General features: G+C 38.1%; 1 protein-coding gene across 1 annotated transcript in view; it reads right to left on the bottom strand.

Moving 5' to 3' along the window:
* The window catches only part of LOC126161454 (mitochondrial uncoupling protein Bmcp), a 119,134-nt gene that overhangs the window by 67,626 nt on the left and 24,477 nt on the right, over positions 1–27,031 (bottom strand). Inside the window, exons 3-4 of the mRNA XM_049917275.1 lie at positions 10,406–10,553; positions 10,050–10,317 (exon numbers count right to left, since the gene is read on the bottom strand). Of these exons, the coding sequence (XP_049773232.1) occupies positions 10,050–10,317; positions 10,406–10,553 (416 nt within the window). The remainder of the gene's footprint in view (positions 1–10,049; positions 10,318–10,405; positions 10,554–27,031) is intronic.

Here is a 27,031-nt window from a genome sequence, read left to right as displayed (position 1 = left end):
ATTTATGTGCCACTTTACTTTTGGACATTGTAAAGCTGCTTTGTTCCACTTATCCCTACTGTAAGCCCAGAGATGATGCTGATGTAATTTTATGAGCTTTACGATTTTAGTTTAAGCTTAAAGAGGGTAAACCATGTTTTATTGTACTATTTTCATTCCTTTAAATTTTAATGATTTTGGTGCATTATTTTAACATTGTATTTTTTGTGCTGTATGGAATTATAAAGGGATCCTCTTCCATTAGTTTGTGATGCATAGTACATGACATACTGTCCTGTACTTACTGTCATTGAATGGACTATACTTACAGCTGCACATGTATGATTTGCTTTCCATGGTTTAACCATCACTTATAGTTTTATTGTCTGTAGATAAAAAAAATTAAATTATACAGCTTTACTATTATTTAACCTATCATCGGCACCCCAGTAGAGGGCACCGTACTGCTTTGACATAACATTTTCTTTCTTTTCAACCATGTAAGCAATGGCCTCAGTTCATGTAAGACTCCTGTACGCTGTACACAACACATTGTTTACTATGTGACACTTTGGAGAAATGTCACCTATTGTTATATGATACGTCACGGTGTGGTGCTTATGTTTGCACTTACAATATGTTGTCAACTGTCTTATACTTGTTCCTCATTCTCCTCTTCTGTAATTTTTAGCACAGAAAATGACTACGTAATAGTTGAAATATAGATCTGCTGTAATAAAGTGATGGGTTTCACAGCCAACTGCTATTCTTTTCTCCATTGTCTAATCTTTCCTATGTCAATGTAAGGCATCCAGCATACAAGTCTCTGCCATCTAAACAAAAATATGAGATGAGCATGGTTAAAATGTGTTTGAAATATTTAGAAACTGCTGCTGACTTCACCTCCCTTTTCATCACTTTATTGTTATTTCCCCTGTGTCAAATCCCCTCACACCATCTCAAAAAGTCTGGCTGGCTTACTTTCCACTAACAAATAGAAAGAAAATAATGCAAAGACTGTGAAGATATGGACGTCCTCCTGCGCTCTCCCTCATAATGTACAAAGCAGCACCTATACAACTTAATAATTTAGCTTAAATTACACAACACACACACATTTCATTATCAAGTAAAGTACAAACCATGTACAAGGTTAATTTATGAACTGATAGTTCTTCAGAAAATTAAAAGAGGACCTGGTAAAATACTGTTACCAAAAGTGGATGCTATTTACATAATAAGGTGACGTATCCAATATAAAAAATAAAAATGTGTGTTGGAAGACAATTTCCTATTGGTTGTCACCACTGCTCACCATGGAATCACTGCCTACACATACCTGAATGAGATACAGCCTGGCTATAGATGACTGTTCTCTTCCAAGCATTTATTCTTCTGTAGTCTACTGACATTCCAACTTCAACTATGAATAAGGAAATAGGAGTTGGCTACAGCTCAACAAATGCCAAGTTTCCCTCAACCTTGTTTACTCTTCTGGCTAGTTAGTTTCTCTGAAATCACTATATGCCCTGGGAATAATCAGCATGGCGCTTTTTGAGCCTATCATTTCACTAACACTCTGGATTATTTTTCTGCCAAGAACATTTTACCCGGTTTTCATTTAGATTTTTGTGCAATGGCTCTGATATGCTTATTTTAATGCCAATGCTTAATAAATGTCAGATCACAATGAGGGAAAATCTGTCATATGGTCTGATCAAACAAGCTAGATATGTTCCCCATTCTGTATGTACTCTACTCAGTTACGGAGCCTCTTTGGCATTGGATCAGAGGGTTCATTAAAACTTCACAATATTTATTTAGATGAGACACTTTCTCCTCATTTCTGGATGTGATTTGGAGAACAGAAGATCAGAGTTTTATATTCTGTAAATAAGAAGGTCACAAGAGATGAAGCACACCATCAATTTAGATGAGGACAGGGAAGGAAATAGCCACGTGCTTTTGAAAGGAACCATTCTGCAACTTTTCTTAAACAAAAGGCAAGAGAGTATAATCTGTATGACTGAACGGATCTGGACCTTATTTCCTAGAATGCAAGACAGTGCTTAAACACTGTGCAACTTCACACTAGGCAACAATGATTGCAGCTAGACACTCAAGAAGGCATTAATCAAGCCAGCAAAATAAATTACTAAGTGCTGAATGGTGCTACTCAGACTGGCACCTGGATAAAAGTTCTCTCAATGAAAAAGACAATGAAACAGGTAGTTGACATGATTTTAGCACAACAAGTCACAGGTTATACCCCAGCACTTCTGTTGCTGAAATGATCAGTGTGCAAATGTGGTTAGCCCCTTTGACAGTACTCTCCTCCGATACGACACTCAAGTTTTAATACCAACATCTAATATAAGACTCAAGAGTCACAGATATATTTATTATGTGTGGAAAAAAATGAACTTCATTAACGGAAATAGGGTACACATAATTTTTGTGCTAAAGAATATTTTTCGTATGACTAGAATTCATATAGGGTATGATCATACCATATCAAAGAAAAACTTTGTACTCCTATAGACTGGTAAAGGTACACCTACACACATCTACAGACTGTAATTAGAGCTATAAAGTCGAGTGCAAAAATAACAGATTAACTTATCTCTTGTAATACCATTACATTTTTTAGTTTTGTGTGGTTGAAAGCATTGTTCAGACTTTACTTTTACAGGTCAGTCCAGCAAGGGAGTAGAATGCATGAAGCTGGCATGGGGTGTAGATTATTGCTGGTACACATATCACAAAAGTTTAGTCCACTGGTACACCAAAACAAATTGTTATGCAAAGCCCATAAGAACCAGTTTTACTGAACGGATTGTGTACTGCAGTCTAATTAAACATTATTACAAGTAAGTATCTATGAATGAGGATAGAAACCTGAAATTTGCAGTGTGTGTTGATCTTATACATTCAGCGTCATTTAAGAAGAGATTTTTCGAAATTTAACCCTTAAGGGAGTGAAATAGGGGATGAGAGGTTTTTTGAAAATATGTCGCTATTAGGGTAACATTGAAGCTAGACCTAAAAAATTGGTATTTGGTTTCTGGGCCAGAAATAAAGAAATATGTATTTCTGCATTTTTGGAAATTTAATCCCTCTGGATGTGAAATAGTGGCAGATTTTTTTAAAAAATAAACCGTTATTGAGGAAACTACTAAGGAATTTTTAAGTCTACATCTATGAAAATTAGGTATTTGATTTCTTGGTTAAAAATGAAAAAAAGCATGTGTTTCACTGTTTTCGGGAATTCAATCCCTAAGGGGGCCAGACTGATTCACTGCCTCGTTATCATCCATCCATCCATCCATCCATCCATCCATCCCTCCCTCCCTCCCTCCCAAACCACTAAGGACAGACACTTGAAATTTGGACAGGGTAGAGATCTTGTACCGTAGGCATCGTTTAAGGTATTGTTCAAAATTCCACTCCTAAGAGGATGAAATAGGGGATGAATGGTTTTGAAAATATGTAGCTACTAAGGCAATTTTGAAGCTACACCTATAAAAATTGGTATTTTGTTTCGTCAGATATAAAAAATATGTTTCTCATTTTTGGAAAATCTAGTAGGTGAAAGCTTTTTGAAAATAAATTATTATTAAAGAGCTACTACTGCATTTTAAAGCTACATCTATTAAAATTGGAATATGACTTATCCATCAGAAATAAAAAATAAAAGGTTTTATGAATATATTTCGTTACATTAAAAAAATTTGAAGCTAGATCTATTAATATTGGTATTTCATTCCTCGGTTAGAAATAAAGAAATATTTGTTGAGAGATGGAAGCTTCTAAGGAATATCACCACAACAATGCAAATTCCTGATTAATAAACACCTTGGGCTCTAGTTACCACAATCGCTTTTTGGTCAGAAGTACATTTGGAAAAGACCATGCTTCTGTGGCCTTAGTTAGTGTGGAAAGTTTAGGAGATGGTGCAATTTGCAAACAACATAAAAATTCGATTAAAAAAAAAAAAAAAAAAAAACAGACCATACAGTTTACGTGAACGAAGCAGTGAGCACAAAGATAGCCAATACCACTCCAAAAGCTTCTTATGCAGATCCTTTAACCCATTTATAAGACAGACTGTCAGTTACCCTAAGTACGAAAAACTAACAAGGGACATAAGTTCTAAACTAATCTGAAGTTACTTCAAAATTTCTACCTAACCGACAATACAATTGAACTTAACGTTAGTGGTACAAAACGGTAACCAGTAGCTCAGTATTAATTAGTTAACGAAGTCATCCTGAAACAGCAAAGAACAAAATCTTAAGTGCACTGCATTTTCCCACAAAAAGGATTTTTTTTTGACACAGCTAGTAAAGCATTACAATATAACACTTCAAGGAAATCTGTATCATGTTTTCATACTACAATTATTTTCCTCAGGGTCAGTTGCAAAAATTGTTCCCACAGGAATGTGTGTAATGGTTTTGTAAACCTGAAAATCTAGAACAGTAGAGCACCTGCACACCTGACGCATCATGAGGAGCTGCTGCCAGGTGACAAGGGGAGCTACTCTGTCTCAGACGAGAGTCTAGGTACCTGTGGCCATCGTAATCCCCTCATGGTGGATGACATCTTTGATCTTAATGTAATTAGGTCTTGCTGATCCATATACCACGCATCCATAGTGTAGTCAGAATTGTACAAAAGCTTTATAAACTGGAACAGACTCTGCTCCACGAGATATGTGACTAAGGTATTTTAAAATGATCAGTGCCTCGAGGTACCTTGTCTTTAGGTCACCCGAGTATAACAACAACAACAAATATGCATCCCAGAACCTTCACCAAATCTTTGAAATTTAAAACTGTCCCCTCATTTACACGTCAAGTATATTAAAAAAAACTACCTAAGTAAGAGTATGACTCACACTCCAAGGATCCTGCACAACTTAGTTATATAGGCTTTTATAAATAGTTCATCCATCCCAGGGATCGGCAATCTTGACACTTTTTGCCTGTTATCGATATCAATACTGGCAAGATATCAGTCCCAGGAATTCCAAAACTTTTTAAGTTTTAGATTTAAATTTTTTGTATAATTTCACATTCACTACTGTAATTTTCCTTTTATTTTATTAGTCTTGGAGTTATATTAACATTCTACACTAACTGGCAATGTGTTGAATTTGTCTGCTCTCATCCCTGTTGCAATAACTGATAAGATTTGATGGGAGTCTCCAGGAGAGAGTGTCTCCAGAGAAGAGAATGTTACAGCCAGCCATAGGGCTACTGCTGTCATGCAAATGCCAAATTGTTCTATGGTATGCTTCAATGGAATTTGCAATCTTATTCTAAACAATGGAAGTGCAATTCTGCATCAATTACCAGTATTACTTTGCTTTGAAATATTACAGATGCTATACGTGTCATAGGCACAGACTACCAGGGGATGTCAGACAGACAACAAAGTGATCCTATAAGGGTTCCATTTTTACCAACTGAGGTACAAAACCCCAAAAAGTGATGAGAATGGTTAAAATAAAACACACACACACTCTCTCTCTCTCTTTTCTGTTGAAAATTGGCATAAGTGGTAGATGATCTAATGGCTTTGCACTTAACCCCTTTTATGTTTTTATTTATCCATGTGATATTTCTCTATCAATGGCAATGCTGGCAGTGATGGATGTTTTGGCATGCTGTTTGTTGCTCTCTGTGACATTCTTGGTTGTGGTGTGAATGCCCTCTTGGCGTCTTTGGTATTCTGTGCAATTGTTTTGCTTGTTACCAAAATGGAAACAGTTGCTGTTTTGCAACTACACTTGAAGTAACGTGTAGTTTTGCTTACACTACAGGTCTGCATCTGCAGGACATGTCATCCATTATTACAGGTTCCCCCTGATGCAAATAACATTGTTAATGTCTGCAGATGCTGTGCTTTTTGACTCAGCATAGGATATCCTCTTGATTATTTTAATCTCCTGCACCCACCTTTGGTCCTGAAATATTTTGCAGCTTTATTCCATACTCCCTGATCACCACCACCATTAACAAAGCATTCTGGAAGAGAAAAAGACTCCCACTTCACCATATCTACCATATCACACACTGCTGGCAGGCAAGAGTTCTGTGGCTGTATCACTGAAATTTAAACATTGTAGGGGGTTAAAATCAAACAATGGAAAATCCAGGAAGGAATGTAACAATATTATGAGAAGGGAAGTTGCTACTCATCATACAGCGGAGATGCTGAGTCACAGATAGGCACAACAAAAAAAAAAGACTTTCACAGTTAAAGCTTTCAGCCACTGGCCTTTGTCAACAATAGACAGTAGACATGCATACACGCGCCACACACACACACACACACACACACACACACACACACACACGCGCGCTTTCAGTTGCCTGAGACAGCAGTCGTGTGTGTGTGTGTGTGTGTGTGTGTGTGTGTGTGTGTGTGTGTGCGTGCGCGTGTGTGTGTGTTTGCGCGCGCGCGCGTCCCCGCTATTTGGTGAGTAGCAACTTTCCTTCTCATAATATTATTGCAAAGGGGTTAGGAATATACGGCAACACTTTCAGTTCAAGGAATCCTGCCTTAATATACTCCAGTAAGTTCAGTGAGTTAAATACTGGAATAAAGGCATCAGTCTTTTGAAGCTTGCCATTGACACAGTTCATCATGTTTTGTTATCTCTGTTACTCCCTCAAGGTATCATTCCATCAGTTAGTCTTTTGGCTACATATTCATAATATTATATCAAGAAACCACACTTCTGCTTGACTTACGGGTATTATGCTTTTCTACCACTAAAAGTAATTCCCCAGCCTTCTTGCACTTAAGCAGCTGCTAAGCTTGTTTAGCACAGCTTGTTGTCGTTAATAACACCCATTTCCAAGCTTTTTTACTGATTCGGGTGATGTAGTGATTTATTCCAGTGCATGCTGAATATAAAAAAGGTGAGACATAATTGCTGGTAATTACTTACCTTCAGGAGACTAAATGTTTACTCCTGCAGACACACACACACGCACACACACACACACACACACACACACAGAACAAGTACAAGTGATGGCATTATCCTAGCTTTTGAAACAGCTATATGCTTCCTTGGATAAGAGAGAGGGATAAAGTAGTACAGAGTAAAAGGGAAAGATTGGTCATTCAGACTGCAGCATGAGAGGAACTCACCTGTAGTGAGGAGGATGAGGAGGAGGATGGACAAAGATATTCTCAATAAAGGTGGGTCCTTCTCATCATGGAGTCTGAGTGACCTGTCTTCCGCATTCTATCCCCTCTACTGCCCGACGAAGCATCTAGGAGTTCCAAAAGCTAAGATAATATCACCACTTTTACTTTCATGCGAGTATATTTCACTTTCTGGTGAAATACTGGCCAGATAATTTATCTCATATTTATTCACATATGGACATTATATATAATGATATGAGACAACACACTGCTGTGTTCAATTATATTGTTTACTACAATAGGCCTATTTCTGCATGACTGCCACCTTCAGGTCTATGGAAAGCACATAGTATGGTACAATATTTCAAATTTTAAAGCAGATAATTTAACTTTTATAGAATTGTGGTTGCTATGCACATCAGGCAGTCTTGATATCCATATGACATTGATGTCTCAGTTGCTGTCACACTACTGCATAAGTATGCTCCTTTGGTATTGATGGAGCTACATTAGGTTTTAAACTTTAGCTGGAGCAGATATTTGTGAAGATGTTGAATAATGAGAGTTTATTTCATAATGATGTTACTTGACAACTGTAGTGGTAGTTGAGTCAGCGATGTTATGTGGTTACAGGCTGCTTGCTTCTACGAGGGCAGTTCAATAAGTAATGCAACACATTTTTTTTCTGAAACAGGGGTTGTTTTATTCAGCATTGAAATATACCAGGTTATTCCCCAATCTTTTAGCTACACAACACTATTTTTCAACGTAATCTCCATTCAATGCTACGGCCTTACACCACCTTGAAATGGGGGCCTGTATGCCTGCATGGTACCATTCCACTGGTCGATGTCGGAGCCAACGTCGTACTGCATCAATAACTTCTTCATCATCCGCGTAGTGCCTCCCACGGATTGCGTCCTTCATTGGGCCAAACATATGGAAATCCGACGGTGCGAGATCGGGGCTGTAGGGTGCATGAGGAAGAACAGTCCACTGAAGTTTTGTGAGCTCCTCTCGGGTGCGAAGACTTGTGTGAGGTCTTGCGTTGTCATGGAGAAGGAGAAGTTCGTTCAGATTTTTGTGCCTACGAACACGCTGAAGTTGTTTCTTCAATTTCTGAAAAGTAGCACAATACACTTCAGAGTTGATCGTTTGACCATGGGGAAGGACATTGAACAGAATAACCCCTTCAGTGTCCCAGAAGACTGTAACCATGACTTTACTGGCTGAGGGTATGGTTTTAAACTTTTTCTTGGTAGGGGAGTGGGTGTGGCGCCACTCCATTGATTGCCGTTTTGTTTCAGGTTCGAAGTGATGAACCCACGTTTCATCGCCTGTAACAATCTTTGACAAGAAATTGTCACCCTCAGCCACATGACGAGCAAGCAATTCCGCACAGATGGTTCTCCTTTGCTCTTTATGGTGTTCAGTTAGACAACGAGGGACCCAGCGGGAACAAACCTTTGAATATCCCAACTGGTGAACAATTGTGACAGCACTACCAACAGAGATGTCAAGTTGAGCACTGAGTTGTTTGATGGTGATCCGTCGATCATTTCGAACGAGTGTGTTCGCACGCTCCTCCATTGCAGGAGTCACAGCTGTGCACGGCCGGCCCGCACGCGTGAGATCAGACAGTCTTGCTTGACCTTGCGAGATCACCGTAGACATTCTGCAAGCGCCTATGAATATCTGAGATGCCCTGGTTTTCCGCCAAAAGAAATTCGATCACTGCCCGTTGTTTGCAACGCACATCCATTACAGACGCCATTTTAACAGCTCCGTACAGCGCTGCCACTTGTCGGAAGTCAATGAAATTATACGAGACGAAGCGGGAATGTTTGAAAATATTCCACAAGAAATTTCCGGTTTTTTCAACCAAAATTGGCCGAGAAAAAAAATGTGTTGCATTACTTATTGAACTGCCCTCGTATAGTATTCTGTAGGTCATATCTTTCTTCTTACCAGCTACATTATGCTGCTTATATGATTCACGTTCATGTGGTTCTACATTCATTTTTTTTTTTTTTTTTTTTTAATGCCAGATAGCATTGTAATGCACGACGTTTGTAACAATTTCCTGATGTTGTTTAATTTCACGGTAACATGATCTCTGATTTTCTTTTTCTACTCGTCCACAGTTTGGGACAATAACTTAAACAAAATTTTCTATGTAATGTTTCTGTTTCAAATCGAATTATACATTTCAACTTTCTTGATGGTAATTTTGTTTGTGTGAATATATTTCCATCTCTTTCAGAATATCCATTTCTGGTCCTCTTTGTGCGATGTGTAAAACCTTGACAGCCTGTTCTACATCACCCACGTGTGTCCTTGTCTTCAAGTGGTGGAAGGAAGTTGACGGGTTACTGTCGTCCCCTCTAATGTGTTCTTGGTTGAATTTTCCTTAATTACATTTCAACACATCTGTACCAAGCTACTGTTCACATTTGTAGTAGAAAGTGTTGATTTTTCCGGGGGGCTAACATGTCGAGCTCCCTTTGAAGGTTGGGTGGCAGTGGGATCCACTTGACCACTGTAAGATTTTGAACATTGTTAATCATAAGCCAATTCTGTCCCACAACCAGCTAGAGGAGCTCAGGAAACCCAGGTTCACCAAACCTGCACCCAGTCAATTGAGCTCGCTGAGTTGCTCACCATTTGCCATTATCCCAAGAGGCAGGTGTGTGTGGCTAATCAAATGTCACAGCCATGATGAGCATTATGCCCCTGTATTGGTCCTGATAGGAATTGCTAAGTAAAGTTAAACTCTATTTAGTAATTCTGAAAACATACAGCCAACCCTGATTAGAAAGCAGCACATCACACATTACAATTTTAGTTCTGTCTGCAGAGTCTTACATTTTATGTTACTGGATAAAGTGGGAAATAAAACTTACCCTCCACAGCCCACCAACTCCTTCATACCGATAAACTTCTTGGAAACAGTCAAGCAATCCTCTCTGGCCACCCAGCACTTGCATGCGCACCTTAAGTACATCTGTTGGATTGGCAATTGCACTGGAGACCATGCCTGCAATAACTGCACAACACACATTGACGGCAACGTCATCTTCCTTGCCTTGCGAAACAATGCGTTTCAACGAATAATACGTGCCAAATTTTATCGTGCCGTAGGTGGCTTGCCTTAGAACAGCGGGCCAAATACTGGAACAAGCAAAGCAGGAAACTAAATATGGTGGACAAGTTCACAAAAATTATTGAGAAAATACACTTATTATCTGCACATGCTCACCCAGCGTATAATGCCCCAAAACCTTCTTTCTTTGTTATCTTACAAAAAGCATCAATCATTCCACGATACTTGAGCTCAGCATAGTTGCTATCAATTTTCTGCCCCTGAATTTGCAGACGAGTCTTCGTAGTATCAATTGGAAATGTACCTACGGATTACAATAATTGTCAATTTCATTATTCTGAATACTACAGATATAATTTTGTTCATATTATTGTATGTATGGGGCAGCACTGTAAGTCAAACTGATGGTTTTCCAATAGTGGTCTGTAACATTCACACAGTATATACACCAACACAAAGTGTATGAGAAGACAAACATGCATGACAGGACAGTTCTATAATAGTTATGGTTTAGGGCAGACTATTTCACTTTCACGGCATTCAATACAGACTGAAGTTTGTACGACAAGATTTAATCCACGCATGATTAACCATTATGGTTAGTGATGCAGCTGACACTTTGCACCCTGCTTTAAATTTCTTAATGTATCCAATATGGTTTTCAAAATAATTAAAAAATTCCTAGATTGGAGCAATTAACAATAACATACTCTTTAGTCAGCAAATTAAAATGGTGCACTACCAATATGTGCTTTAAGAGTCACAGTACACTCATTAACATGAGACACTGTGCATTAAACAACAAAATGCTGAACAGAATCACTACAATATTTGAGTTATGGAGCAATTACTCATTCAGTTCTTTGCAATCACCATGATTTTCCAATGTAAGAAAACCTAATTACATCTACCAAGTGAGGTAATATAATATAACACATCAAGGAGACAGCTATGTAGGTAATCATCAAACTGGACAATGAATGCAAGGAGAAGGGATAGATTTACACAAGTTTTAAGATGTACTGGTACTGTATGTGACTGGAATGGAAATATTGCTTATGGAAATGAAGAAATAATATTTTCAAGAGAAATGGTCTGTAGCAGAATATCATTGCAAGTTAACAGACAACTATTAAAAGTGGTGGATTTATCTTCACTGTTATGCTCTGCACACTATTCAATCACAGTCAGACATTAAACTAAAATTGAAGCACTCTGATATTATGATTTTTTAAAATTATATTGAAGTGGATTTTAATGTTAATCAGTATCTTGAGCAACTCCTGACTGGCAATTTGGTATTTGGATATTCTCTTTCCTCCACATCCATGATCCTCATCGTTCGAAAATAACTGAATAGAACAGAAATTCCTTTGAAAATGAATGTTTGTGTACCAAGAATTGGTTCTACCAATGAAAACATGTTCTATGTTCAACAGTGAGCAGCAGATGTCAATGTTTCTCCCAATACACCCACTGTATTCTTTTAAATGGATCTGCACAATCACTATTATCTTGCTCAAGAATTTAACTCCGGTAGTCAAAAATCAAATGTAAAATTCAAAACTGTAAGGGTGAACATAAATTTAGTGAAAAAATTGTGTATACTTTCATCCCCTGTTGGCAGACATCAAAACAGCCACACATTAAGAAGCCAGAAAAGTAAAGACATGTAAACTACGGTACACCTTCCTAAGCTTTTCAAAATAATTATTAGTTTCTCAATATTCAGAGGGTGCAGCTTTCACAACTGTACGTTCAATTAATGAAAATATGCTCCAGTTCCTAATAAGAACTTAATGAAGTCCATAGGACTGGTATCAGCCGTTATATTACACCATTATCAAGTGTATCTGAAAGTTATGCTGTAGAGAAGCATTTTATCATTTGACAGTGTTTTCTTCAGCATAGCTTTCAGAGACACTTGATAATGGCCTAATATAACAGCCAAAATTAATCATGTGGACTTCATAACTTTCTTATCAGCAACTGGAGGAGATTTTCATTAACTTTCAAAAGATTTCAGGAGTTAGAATTACACATTTCTGCTCATAGTGCGACTAAAATGAAACCAATTCTGGAGTAATCCTGATGTGGGCACCTCTGCATTCATCTTACAGCTCTGATTGGCTTCCATCTGATTTCTTTCAGTTACAATAAGAGAAAGATATCATCCATGGGTATAATTTTTTTAGTTGTAAAACTGGTTGTCCCTGCCTAAAAGTATTTCTAAACAACATTACCAAGGAGACAAATCATCATTCCTTAAGTGGCTTGAGACAGTGCATTAAAGAAGTGAGAGGTGATTATCCTTAAGAGGACCACAACGTGGTTCAGGCTGAAAAAAATCGATTTTTGGTTTTCATCATATTTCGATTTTGCTGAAATTTTTTTTTCGAGCATTTAAAGAGCATTTTCCTACCACGTGTGTTTATGTGCCACGCCCACTTTTCTGCATATATTTTAGATCTTTATATCCCCTAGATTGCATGTTAGAGATTATTTTTTTCCTTTTTTTTTTTATTTGCTCCCGAGTGTGTTGGCTATCCTAGGAATGCAACAGTCGGTATTATTTTGTTTCTGCTGTTTGTGAACAACACGCTTTCAAACACACGGTTAGTTTTGTTCAAGTGTGATTGCGAGTAGTTGTTATACTTACATTTGTAGTGTTTGTTTACATGTGTTTTGTTGTGTTTATTGAAGATGACGAAACGTAAAGGCATTTTCAAGAAATTACAATTTAGAGGAAACAAGTTTAGAAAGCTTTCTGTACAAGAGGTTATGTTGCCTGGCAATGATGTTTCTAATTGTAATTCTTCAATAAGTGCATCATCAAAGCAGCTCTCACCATTTCAAGAGAGTTACAACGAATTTACTGCAAGTGACAAGGGGTGCAGTAACTGTGGTGTCACCACCAGACACCACACTTGCTAGGTGGTAGCTTTTAAATTGGCCGCGGTCCGCTAGTGTACGACGGACCCGCGTGTCGCCACTGTCAGTGATGGCAGACCGAGCGCCGCCACACGGCAAGTCTAGAGAGACGTCTTAGCACTCGCCCCAGTTGTACAGCCGACGTAGCTAGCCATGGTTCACTGAGAATTACGCTCTCATTTGCCGAGACAATAGTTAGCATAGCCATCAGCTACGTCAATTGCTACGACCTAGCAAGGCGCCATCTATCTTTTGCCGGTTATCTTATACAGCCTGTACCGTCAGACCTATGTTCTCCAATTATGGAATAAAGTTAAGTATTCTACCAGTTACCTCCTGTTTGCTAGTCTTATTTCTCTGACCTGTTCCAGACCTCACGACAGCTTGCGTGAGCTTTCACAGCGTGCATTTCGGCCTCCTCAAGAAACACGGTGTTGGCACTTATGTCAACACCTCAGTAACATTATTATTATATTTGAGAATATGATCGGATGTAATTTCTAAATTTGTACAATGTAGACAGTGTGGTGAGTCACAGAGTGTGAAAATTTGTGAGAGCGCCAGTGGGAGAAAGGCCTAGCAATTGCTTTGGATTTAATTTGCACTAAATGCTCAGCTGTGATTTCATTTATGAGGTTTTCAAAACCAGACGCAAGTGGTCCTTATGAAATCAATACTAGATTAGTTTATGCCTTATGATCCATTGGCAAGGGCATGGCTGCAGGGAGAACATTTTGTTCAGTGATGAACTTACATCAATCACCAAATAAATTTGAAAAACTGACTGCAATATTAGAGAAAGCTGTATGTGAGGTCAGTGAGGATGGCATGAAACTGGCTGCTAGGGAAGCAGTGGAAGAAAATGATGGATGTTTTGATATTGCAGTTGCACTTGATGGAAGTTGGCAGAAAAAAGGACATACTTCTCTGAATGGAGTAGTGACTGCCATGAGTGTAGACACTGGTAAAGTGTTAGATGTAAAGATGTCTAAATATTGCAAATGTTTTAAAGTTAAAGAACATAAAGAACACAACTGTGTGGCTAATTTTAGAGGAACAAGTGGCGGTATGGAAGTTCATGGAGTATAACAAATATTTCATCACTCCGTAGAAACAAGAGGCATATGGTACACCAAATATCTGGGTGATGATGACAGTAAGGCATACAACAATGTGGTGAACTCTAAGCCATATGAAGATGCCATTATTAGCTAAACAGAATGTGTAGGTCATGTTCAAAAACGTTTGGGAACAAGGCTGAGAAAACTAACTCTTGATATGAGAGGAAAAAAATTAGAAGATGGAAAACTGTTGACCGGACAGAGTAAATTAACTAAAACTGAAACAGAAAACTTGCAGGTATACTATGGGTAGACAATTAGGAGATATAAAGAAAATTAGGAGGCAATGAAGAGAGATGTTTGGGCCATATTCTTCCATAAATCCTCTACTGATGATAAGCCATGTCATGGATTGTGTCCAGCAGGAGAAAATTCGTGGTGCAAATACACTAGGGCTCAGGCAACTGGAGAATCTTATTCTCACCAGCATTCTCTTCCTGCTCCTATTATTACAGCAATTAAACCTATTTTCAGAGATTTGCTCATCCTGACCTTCTAAGGAAATGTCTGCAATGGCAGACACAGAACCCAAATGAATGTTTCAACAGCATAATTGGGAACCACCTTCCTAAAACTGTATTTGTAGGCATGCATACAATGAAGCTACGAGTTCATGATGCTGTTATTACATTCAATTGTGGTAATATTGGAAAGTGCTGAATAAAAAAACCTGGGAATTAATCCTGGTGAAAATATGATCACTGGGCTGCAACACTGCGATAAAATGAGGATAGCCAATGCAGACAGGTCTGCATCCAACACGGCCAAGAAAGCAAGACAAACATCCAGGAAGGTGAAAAAGAAGCTGGAAGATCTGCTAGAGGCCAAAGAAGGGCCATCATATGCAGCAGGACAGTTTTAATTAACTGTAAGTAACAAATTTCAAAAGTCTTTTCTTTACAGTCAATTTCCTCCAAAATAAAATTTTCAGTACATATGCCCCATTATATCAGAAACTATCATAGATAAATGAATGAAATTTTTGGAGCCTCTGCATAACATAAAAGCCACCTCTGGTACTACATTAATTAATATTCCCTCATCAGGAAGTTCACAAAAAAATATTTTCTGCAGAAAAAACTTAATATTTTTTGTTAATAAATTTAAAAAAGTATTTCTTAAAAACTATAAAATGGATAAAGTAGATTTTAGTACAGTTGACTATTATCATCATGTAACATACAGCAAAAATATTAAGGTCCTGCATCAAATTGTTTTTTCAGAAATGGGTCAAACACTTGCTTAAATTAACATGGGTTAGATAGGCAGGGAGTGGTACCCTTAAAACCATGAATTTTCATTAAAAACTTCTGGTTGTTTCTCACATTTGTTTCTTAATTCTATCTGCTTCCTGGGTCATTATTTGTTCACTGATTTAGTTTGTACTCTTACTTTCATATGCTTTTCTTGAGCTTTGTAAAAATGAGTGATTTTATTCTCGTGATAGTACACTCTGTGTGCCCTTTCACATAAATCCACAACATAAGAGTCTTCAATTGACTGCAGTGATTGACGTCATATGCATTTCAATAAAATGTAGTGGAATTAAGTTTATGAACAACATAGTGCAAAATGTATGCATCATTGCAAAATGTATACATCATCCCACATTTTAGGTAACCAATTTCCCTGTCTATGACACCACAACAAACATTTACTTCTTACTTTATATAAGGATTAAACATAAATGTTGAGTGCAGCAGAACAAATTATGTTGAACACAGGTATCCACTACATTTTAATTATATTAGGTCAGTGCTAAATTTGTAAGAAAAGAAAGAGGTTCCAGTACTGTGACCTCCCAGATATTTTTTTTTAAGTTTAGACTTCTTAAAATGTTATGTTAACTTATGAGCATTTTAGAAGTGTGAATACAACATTTGTTTCACATCACTACAACCACAGCAAAAGTTGTATCATACCACATCGTAAAATCAATGGCTCTGTTCTTTTTGTCGGTGGTAACAGTACAGCGTACCTGTGTCTACCATTACAAATCAACCACTGCATTAGATCACAATAAGAAGAGTTACAGAGGACTAGAACCCAGATTAGCAATGTTCTGGTATAATCACAGAAAAGAATGTGCAACCTCACAGTCATATAAGCTACCACAAGACAAAGGGTTTTAATCAGTGGCAGGAGGCACGAAAACATCTGAAAATAATAAAACAACTACATTCAGCCTTCCATGCAATGAATTTACAATTATAGTAACAAAATGGTGAGGAATAAAAATAATTCCAAATAATATGAGGTAAGTTCCAAGCAGCAGTATTTAACAGCTTTTCCCACATTTTTCTTTGCCATTCTAAAAATTTTAGACATTTTAGTATAATAAGGGAGCATATGTGATTATACTCATTTAGTGAATGTTTATTAACAATAAGTATATAAGCTTAGCAGAAATATTGATCAAATATATGTCCACTGTCACTTTCTGGAGACTTGCTGTCTGAATAACTTTTCCAGTCATCATAACTGTTAAAAGCATTTCACACGGAACAATAACAAAATGTGATCTTAGTGTACTTAATAGATGCAACTAAATACCACAGTGACTTTAGTACTTCTCACACCAAGCACTCTGTGCTTTGCACTTGACGGCAATTTGTAGGACACAAAAGAAAATATAGTTGGTTCTAACATTTGATACATCTCATTATTAACCTCTCTTAATTTTTGAAAAAATACAGAAAGCAACTTTCACCTTTGCAGAAAGTGATATCAAAGTAAAATTCACACTAAGAGCAAATTAAAAACTGAGAGGAAATTTAAAAAATATTATTTCAAGTATTTTGAGGCTCTCAGACATTATCAAGTCCAACCTGTATTTTTAAGTAATTTTTTCAAATTAAAATTGAAGAAATTAAGGAAATCTTCTACAACAATTTTTATTCGCCACTAACCTGTTTTCAACTTCTTAGATCATCACAGCTGACAACTGGTAGTTGTAACTTATGAAGACAAAGGTGTAAGGCAATACAGAAGTTACTGCATTTCAAATTATAACAACTATTTTAAAGATACTTCATACAAAAATAAATTGCAATAATTTAAAACTGATATTACTGTAACTGCATACTTCTCCTATATACGGACAGATTAAAGAGAAGAAAGGAAACTTTTATATTTCTTCTAGCAATCACCAAGGATTTTATTTATACAATTATTGGTTTTAACTGCAATCTACAGTCCCCTTCTGATCCTATGTTACAGTGCAAGTAACCTCATAATACAGAGGAGAATATGTTGTCGTACTGCTTAACATTGCCTTAAGCAGTGTGGCAACCACTGTGTCTCTGTGTTATACTGCAACAATGGACCTGAAGACAACTGTACAGTATTGTATGCATACAACCTGCCATTGTCATCCAGTTAAATAAATAGGCGAAAAACAATTTCTACAGCAATGACAGTGCTTCCCAAAATGACAATTATGTTGCAGCTTGACTGACCGACATATTATTCTTCAAAATGCTTGCAGACGAAATTACAGACATCACTTTGTGCCAACAGCTTTGGAGTATCTAAACTGTTGAATAAAAATTTAAGTATGTTATAGTTAGTACAATATGGATGTCTTTATTTACAGAAATTTAACATTTATATAAAATTCTTTGAACTCATGTCAATATTTGGGATCATGCCCCCCCCCCCCCCCCCCCCGATTCATGCTGACTAGAACACAGAAAAGGTACACTTTTACGTCATTTTTATTTGTATAGAATGTTGTTAATCAGGTTAAGAGCTTTAGCTGTTGATGAAGGCTATCATATAATTCTGTTTGAAAGGCTGAGTTGTAAAATGGAAAAGATATGAGGAAATGCACCATGGACTGGAAACCAGAAGTTTGTAACTTAGTGGGTGCTAGTAGCTTGCAGATACAGTATTATTACTATCTATTATTTTTTTGTATATATTGAACGTGTGGCTGTATGTTCTAAAGCCTTTACTAAGGTCCAAGACATTTCCAGAAATGTCTCCCTCCTATACTGTGAATTTATTTTTATTATCTTGGAAATTTAAGTGTTCAAACAATGTATTTAATGGTTAGAATATATCAATCCTCAGGTACAGCACAGCACTGCGCATCATGCACATATCTGAACCCAGTATTTGATTATACAACTGAAGGTCTAATTTTTAAGAAAATTAATACTTAATTGAAACTTCTGAGCTGATTAAAATTGTGTGCAGAATCAGGAGTCAAACCCAGGTCCTTGCCTTTGACAAGTAATGGCCTTATCGACTGAGCTACCCAGGTACGATTTGCAAATGCCCCAAACAGCTTCACTCCTGTCGATACCCTTCCCACTACTTTCCAAACTTCACAAAAACCCACCTTCATACCTTGCCGGACTAGCACTCCCAGAAGAAAGGATATTGTGGAGAAATGGATTAGTCACAACATAGGAGATTGTTTTCCGAGTGATCTTTCACTCTTTAGCATTTTGAAGTTTCTTGTCACATTAAACCTCTATACTGGGACAGAACTTGAACTGCCGAGGTCTAGGCAATGTCTATATTTCTCCACAATATCCTTTATTCTAGGAAAGCTAGTCGGGCAAGGCGCAGGAGAATTTTTACAAAATTTCAAAAGCAGGAGGAGAGTGATGCTGGCAGAAGAGAGAGAGTGAAAGCAGGTCATAAGTCATGCCTGGATACTCAGTCCGTAAGAGCATTGCCCACAAAAGGAAAGGTTCGAGTCCTAATTGGGCACACAAGTTTTAACCTGTCAGGAGGTTTCACAACAGCCACTGTTCAAAAGTGTCCACCAAAATTATGGATAGTAATGGACGGAGGGAGGGGGATCCAATAGCTAGACCATCTGCTTCAATGTAAATAACATTCTGGAACAGATCAAAATTCTGTTTTATATTGGTTTTATTAGCAAAGATCATATCATATAATTATATCACATTCATATTGGTTGTGCATTAAAGAACACATTGCAGGTACATTTGTAAATAAATTTTTGATGTTGAGTAAGACTAGTTTGGAACCAGGTAAAACTGGCAAATCATTAATTTAATCCACAAGGGCTATAGAATTTTTGATATGAACCATTTGCTTAATTTATGATTTTGTTTTGATGATGTGATTTAGTTCTCTATCTATTAAATTAACAGTGAGTATATTTCTGAACCGAGTATTTGATTATGCAATTGAAGGTCTAATCTTTAAGAAAATTAATTCTTAATTGAAACTTGTGGCCCGATTAAAATTGTGCGCAGAATAAGGACTCAGACTCAGACGGATGGCCCAACTGGACCCACTGGGGCACCATGCTTACGTACTTTAGGTGGACTGTACAATATGGGAACCGCAGGGTTCATCTACTCAAGTGTCCAACTATTACTCTTGGATATTGTGTTCTTGGGCAATTTTGTAAAAGTTTTCATTTGCTTACTACAAACTGTAATTAAACAGTTCACTGAAAGAATACAAATTGTTGTGGAATATGTAGAAAGCATCTCTTTTTTCATTCTTGTTATCATGTTTTGTTGACATCTAATAGGTAATTCAATTAATGTACAAAATAACTGAACATCATGTGTATCAGACGAGATAATAATGGATCTGTTATTAGATATGTGAAAAGGATATTAACACGACATACCTGAATCTTAACATTTTCAGACATCTTAGTTCCCTATCAGCTGACAACCTCTGATAATTCCAAGCATTTGACATATACACCTCCATAGCTGTGGTAGATACCTGTAGTCAATTAATATACCTACAACAGTTTGGCCACTACAAGATTTGGAAGCAGTTCCTGCCAAATACACTCCTGGAAATTGAAATAAGAACACCGTGAATTCATTGTCCCAGGAAGGGGAAACTTTATTGACACATTCCTGGGGTCAGATACATCACATGATCACACTGACAGAACCACAGGCACATAGACACAGGCAACAGAGCATGCACAATGTCGGCACTAGTACAGTGTATATCCACCTTTCGCAGCAATGCAGGCTGCTATTCTCCCATGGAGACGATCGTAGAGATGCTGGATGTGGTCCTGTGGAACGGCTTGCCATGCCATTTCCACCTGGCGCCTCAGTTGGACCAGCGTTCGTGCTGGACGTGCAGACCGCGTGAGACGACGCTTCATCCAGTCCCTAACATGCTCAATGGGGGACAGATCCGGAGATCTTGCTGGCCAGGGTAGTTGACTTACACCTTCTAGAGCACGTTGGGTGGCACGGGATACATGCGGACGTGCATTGTCCTGTTGGAACAGCAAGTTCCCTTGCCGGTCTAGGAATGGTAGAACGATGGGTTTGATGACGGTTTGGATGTACCGTGCACTATTCAGTGTCCCCTCGACGATCACCAGTGGTGTACGGCCAGTGTAGGAGATCGCTCCCCACACCATGATGCCGGGTGTTGGCCCTGTGTGCCTCGGTCGTATGCAGTCCTGATTGTGGCGCTCACCTGCACGGCGCCAAACACGCATACGACCATCATTGGTACCAAGGCAGAAGCGACTCTCATCGCTGAAGACGACACGTCTCCATTCGTTCCTCCATTCACGCCTGTCGCGACACCACTGGAGGCGGGCTGCACGATGTTGGGGCGTGAGCAGAAGACGGCCTAACGGTGTGCGGGACCGTAGCCCAGCTTCATGGAGACGGTTGCGAATGGTCCTCGCCGATACCCCAGGAGCAACAGTGTCCCTAATTTGCTGGGAAGTGGCGGTGTGGTCCCCTACGGCACTGCGTAGGATCCTACGGTCTTGGCGTGCATCCGTGCGTTGCTGCGGTCCGGTCCCAGGTCGACGGGCACGTGCACCTTCTGCCGACCACTGGCGACAACATCGATGTACTATGGAGACCTCACGCCCCACGTGTTGAGCAATTCGGCGGTATGTCCACCCGGCCTCCCGCATGCCCACTATACGCCCTCGCTCAAAGTCCGTCAACTGCACATACGGTTCACGTCCACGCTGTCGCGGCATGCTACCAGTGTTAAAGACTGCGATGGAGCTCCGTATGCCACGGCAAACTGGCTGACACTGATGGCGGCGGTGCACAAATGCTGCGCAGCTAGCGCCATTCGACGGCCAACACCGCGGTTCCTGGTGTGTCCGCTGTGCCGTGCTTGTGATCATTGCTTGTACAGCCCTCTCGCAGTGTCCGGAGCAAGTATGGTGGGTCTGACACACCGGTGTCAATGTGTTCTTTTTTCCATTTCCAGGAGTGTATGATTCCTGCTGGTCTCCTCCAAATACAGCAAAAAATTGTTTTAATTTCACCATCCTATGTGTGAGTGTCTAATTTAGAAGATTATCTATAAAGTTGAGCTGGTTGCGAGTAACATACTGGTATTTACCTCACGAGAAGCAATGAATCAGGTGACAGGAGCAGAAAAAACACACTAAACAAGCTAGCTTTATACATGCTCACTGTTGGAGCACCATTAACAAAACTACATGCAGAGGAAATGAAAACTAGGAACCAGAGAAAAAACTGCTTGGTGTCAGAATAAAGTACAACATGCCACGAGAGGAACTTCAAACCTTAACTGAAGGGCTGGAGGAAGAACACTTGATCAGCTGTGTACATGGATATGATGACAGCATGTATAACATTGTGGTGTTTTACTAACATTAGCATATAATGAATTTTAAATCAAATAATTCCTCTACCCTATTAAAGCTGTGCATTTTCCATACACAATTTTTGGTACTTACCTACAAGCAGTCTTTAGACAAATAATAATTGTCACAGATTCATGAATTCCCTTTGTTGGTGAAACTGAAGAGCTTCAGAAAGTCTCTTCCAAAAAATTTTGGCGAAAATCATTTTTCTAGCTGCTTTGGGGTGAAAACTCAAGATACATTTTGATTAAGATGTGCCTCAAAGGTGTTCTCTAAGTAACACCACATCCACAAACCTATTAGAAATAACTCTTGTCAGTTCACTATTGAAACAAGCGAATGACATCCATCACATGAAAGTCAGTGTAAACATGGGGAAAAATGTAAATCTAATTAAAAAATGAAATAAAGAGGGCAAATTTAAATAACACAGAAAGCATGTAAGAAACAAATTGTCTAAACAAAGCAAAAGAAGAATGGAGGATACTTACAAAATGGACAGAAAAGTAGGTTCTGCTCATTTACTAAATGCCATGAAGTCAGGATTTTACATAAACAATGCTTTTCACATTACGATACTATGGCTGGAACCTATTTGTCTGTCCTAGATATCTACAAAAACAAGATCTTTTGCTATTACACTATTAAGCTTTCTTACAGCTATAAAGTACCCAACAAATCACAACCATTCTGTTTAATATTACAAGCTTTTTCTGAAAAATAAGAAACATTATATTTGTTGCGAATTTACTTCTGCATGACAAAAGTTGATCAAGCCTACATCTCTTCTCTCTTATTCTCTATTTCAAGCTATTTATTACTAATGAAATACAGCTATCAACTTTTGTGGTTGGAGTACATGCGGCAAGTATACACAATAGTAAACTTGCAGCACCTGAAGGAGATGGCTGGGTCAGTCATCAAAATATTGAGCATAAAATGGAAACAACAGCCTACATGTAACACTACATCTACACTCTGCTAATGACTGTAAAGACCATGACGGAGTTTAGGTTCTATTATATCATTCCCATTCCATTCATGTATTGTGTGTGGAAGGAATGATTATTTAAATGTCACTGTGTGTGATGTGATTAATATAATCTTGTCCTTACGATCCCAAAGTGAGTAATTAAGCATAGGGTTGTAACATATTCCTAGAATCACATTTAAAGGGGGTTCTTGAAATTTTGCAAGTAGGCTCTCTAAGGCTAGTTTACATCTATCTTAAAGAGTCTGCCAGTTCAGTTTTTTCAGCATCTTGTGACCCTCACACAGGTGAAACAAAAGCTGTGACCTTTCGTGCTGCCATTCTTTGTAAAACTTCAATAATCCCCCGTTATTTCTATTTAGCCCAGGTCCCACACACTCGAGCAATATTCCAGAATAGGTTGCACAAGGGATTTATGAGTGATCTCCATTTTTGACTGAGTGCATTTTCCTAGTATTCTACCAATAAACCGAAGTCTGTCACTTGCATTACCTATTACTGAGCCCATGTGATGATTCCATTTCATCTCCCTACGAAGTGTTACACCTAGGTGTTTGTAGGAGGATTCTAACTGTTTTATTGATATTACAAGATACTATGTTTTTCAGTTTTGTGAAGTGTACTAGTCCACAAGCTTACATTTTTTTGAAGAAAGTTGCCAATCTTTGCAAAATATTTATATATTATCAAGATCTGACTGAATATTTATGCAGCTTCTTTCAAACAGTACTACACTATAAACAACTGCATCATCTGCAAAAAGTCTGAGTTCAGTATTAACTTTGTCCGCAAGGTCATTAATATACAGCATGAATTTAAGTGTCCCAACACTCTTCCCTGGAGCACACCCAAAGTTACTTCTACATCTGAAAATGACTTCCCATCCAAGGTAATGCTGCATCCTGCTTACCAAAAAATCATCAATGTAGTCACGAATTTCATTTGATATCACATACGATTGTACTTTTGACAATTGCATAGGTCTGGCACTGAGTCAAATGCTTTTTGGAAATTAAATGAACTGCCTTGATCCAAAGCTTTCAGTACGTCACATGAGATAAGCGAGAGTTGTGTTTCACTGATTGATGTTTTCGGAATCCATGCTGGTTGACATGGAGGATGTCATTCTGTTCGACATACCTCATTATGTCTGAGCTCAGAATAAGTTCTAAGGTTCTATAACAAATGGATGTCAAGGATACAACTTTAACTTGGAAGAACACCCAGGAACACCATTAAACTCAGGTAGTTGCTCATGTTAAAATTAATAATTATGCCCATAAACTTATGAAGCTGTAAATATAAACACGCAATAACTCTGACATAAAATGCAATTACAACTAAGCATTGGCAATTCGAAGATTTTTTAAAAACACATTCCCCATTATGTAATTTGCATTCTTGAGCTCATCACCAGTCTTTCGGCAGTAGTGAAAACTAATATGTAGTTAACAAAAAAAACATGGAAACCTCTGAAATATCCCTACGGTATTGTCGAACCTGATGACTACTAAAGCCTCAACTATGAATGCAAATACTAAACGTTTACTAACCAATAAATGTGGCACCAAGAATCTTTAGGACTCCAGCATAGCAGCCGTTATACTGTCCTCAAACTCTGCAGTTCTTTACATGTTGTGCCCAGTAGTCTAGTCATAAAAGCATGTACCTGGAAACCAAATGGTTGTGATACTGAATCCCACTCTGAGCAATGGAATATTTCAGTCTGGCTTTAACCTAGCCTTCACATTTCAATGATGTGATAATTCATTGGGAATGACATATGTTTCGGATTCCACATTAAACTGCAGGCCCCCTTTCCCCTATAGGATTACTGGTGTAGGTTAAGGACCCACAAGTTGTTTAAGTAATGTCCAATTGAAAGACTTGCACCAAGATGAACTACACAGAATTATCATAATTATACAATTCTTTATACTTTCAGCCAATAACCACAAATGAAGACTGTAAGAATTCAAATGGAGGGGGGAAATCATTGTTGTGTCTGTTGAAAGATGCAATTGAGGTCACTGATTAGCTGCTTCTGAGTTTTTGTTACTCTGGTAATCAGCAATGATGTATGGATTAATTACAGCTATATCTACACTCTGCAAGTTAGCTTATGATGATAAATGTAGTTATTATTACTACATTACACTCATAACTGTAATGAAATGAAATATTTACAAAACATCACTGATTGTTTACTTGCAAGTGGCTTTTCATGCTCATGCATCAGTGGTGCTGAGATCAATATTATCCGGCACAGATACCATGAAAACTACAATAATTCTTACCTTTCTTTGCTACATTTATATATTAATTGGAATTTTATCTTATTATCACTTCTCTGACAACATGCATATCTAGAATACAAATAGATCTATTCCTGGAGATACCTCTGTATGAAAGCAGAAAGGAATACAAAATAATGGCTAAGTTAGAAAGTGTAATTATGCCTCTCATAGTGAGGGAATATATTTCAACTCAAATGATTTGCGGATTAAAGTGCCCTACAAAATTCTATGTGCAAATGAGTACTTACATACAAGGAGCATCTTCTTTCACAACATGTACAAAAATTCCCTGCACCGAATTTATGGAGCAGAAGTTTAAGGTGGTTGGTTAGTTGATTTGTGGTAAGAGGCCAAACAGCAAGGTCATCGGTCCCATCAGATTAGGGAAGAATGGGGAAGGAAATTGGCAGTGCCCTTTCAAAGAAACCATCCTGGTATTTGCCTGAAGCAATTTAGGGAAATCACGGAAAACCTAAACCAGGATGGCCAGACGTGGATTTGAACCATCATCCTCCCAAATGCCAGTGCAGTGTGCTAACCACTGCATCACCTTGCTTTATAAGTATTGATGAATGATTGGGGGTGTGGGGGTGGGGTGGGGTGGGGGGGGGGGGGGTGTGAGACCATTTCTTAATTTTTCCTCTCTGAATTTATCTTTCTATTGGAGGACAAACAATGTATGGACAAATTAATCTTAGGTTCATTATTATACAGGGTGTCCCAGGAGAAATGGTCAATATTCAAGGATACAACAGGAACAACCACATGAAGCAAAAAACTTTGTATGGACATATGCCCTATGCTGAATGGTTGCAGAGATAGGTCACATATGATTACACTATTACTTATTTTCTGTATTATTCAGTACATTGTCAGGTTTACATATGTACAGCAGTTAGTAAACATTACAACATGCATTTTACAAAGTATCGATTGAATAATATGTATTAACACATTCAGCTCTAAGCATTATCATATAAGTGCACTCTCTTACACATGCATAAAAATTGGAACTTGGAAAAATACAAGTTTCACACAATTTGCTAAAAACTCTGGTAAATACCCTCCGACCAGGTATTTGACATACTGGAAAGTGCTGATGGTATTCAGCAGGAGCACTACTATCATAAAAGACATAAATACACACAATATGTGCATATTCTACATTAGTGTAGATGTGTTACTATTTAGCCAGCACATGTACAAATACAGCTTTCTCTCTGATACACTCTCAATCCCTTGTTCTTCACTCACAACACAACACAGACAACTGTGTGTTCAATGTGCTAGTTTAACGGTAGAAAGACATCCCTAGCAAAGAGGCTCAAAGTAATGAGGTTGTTTGGGCTAGAATAAAACCTCAAAGAGGGCGGGTGGGTAAGACACACACATGTGTGTGCAACATTAGCCCAAAAACAAATGTACATTAAATGAAATCTATCTCAGAAACCATTCGGAACAGACCAGTTGTCCATATAACGTTTTTTGATCAAAATGAGCACTCCTGTGATTTCCCCAAGTGCTGACCATTCCTCCTGGGACACCATGTAGATATAGGTAGACAGTCAAAGATAGGATAGAAGGTTCTCCTAACTGCCTAGATAAAAATGTCAAACTGTTTTTCAGGGGGACACATTTCCCAACAATGTCAAACTTAAAACCATATAACCTGCTACTTTCGAAATGGTAGTATCTGTTTTTCTCAGTTTAGCTGTTAAAGGGTAAAAGTGGGAATTAAGTTGCAGGACTATCCTTACAAATCAATGGCCAGGAAAAGTAGTATAATAGAATAGAGAGAATAATAACACAGAAGGCAGTTTCAACATATTC

Source organism: Schistocerca cancellata, chromosome 2 (assembly GCF_023864275.1).
Source record: "Schistocerca cancellata isolate TAMUIC-IGC-003103 chromosome 2, iqSchCanc2.1, whole genome shotgun sequence".
NCBI classification, from domain to species: Eukaryota; Metazoa; Arthropoda; class Insecta; order Orthoptera; family Acrididae; genus Schistocerca; species Schistocerca cancellata.
This window is presented reverse-complemented; position numbering and strand designations above follow the sequence as displayed.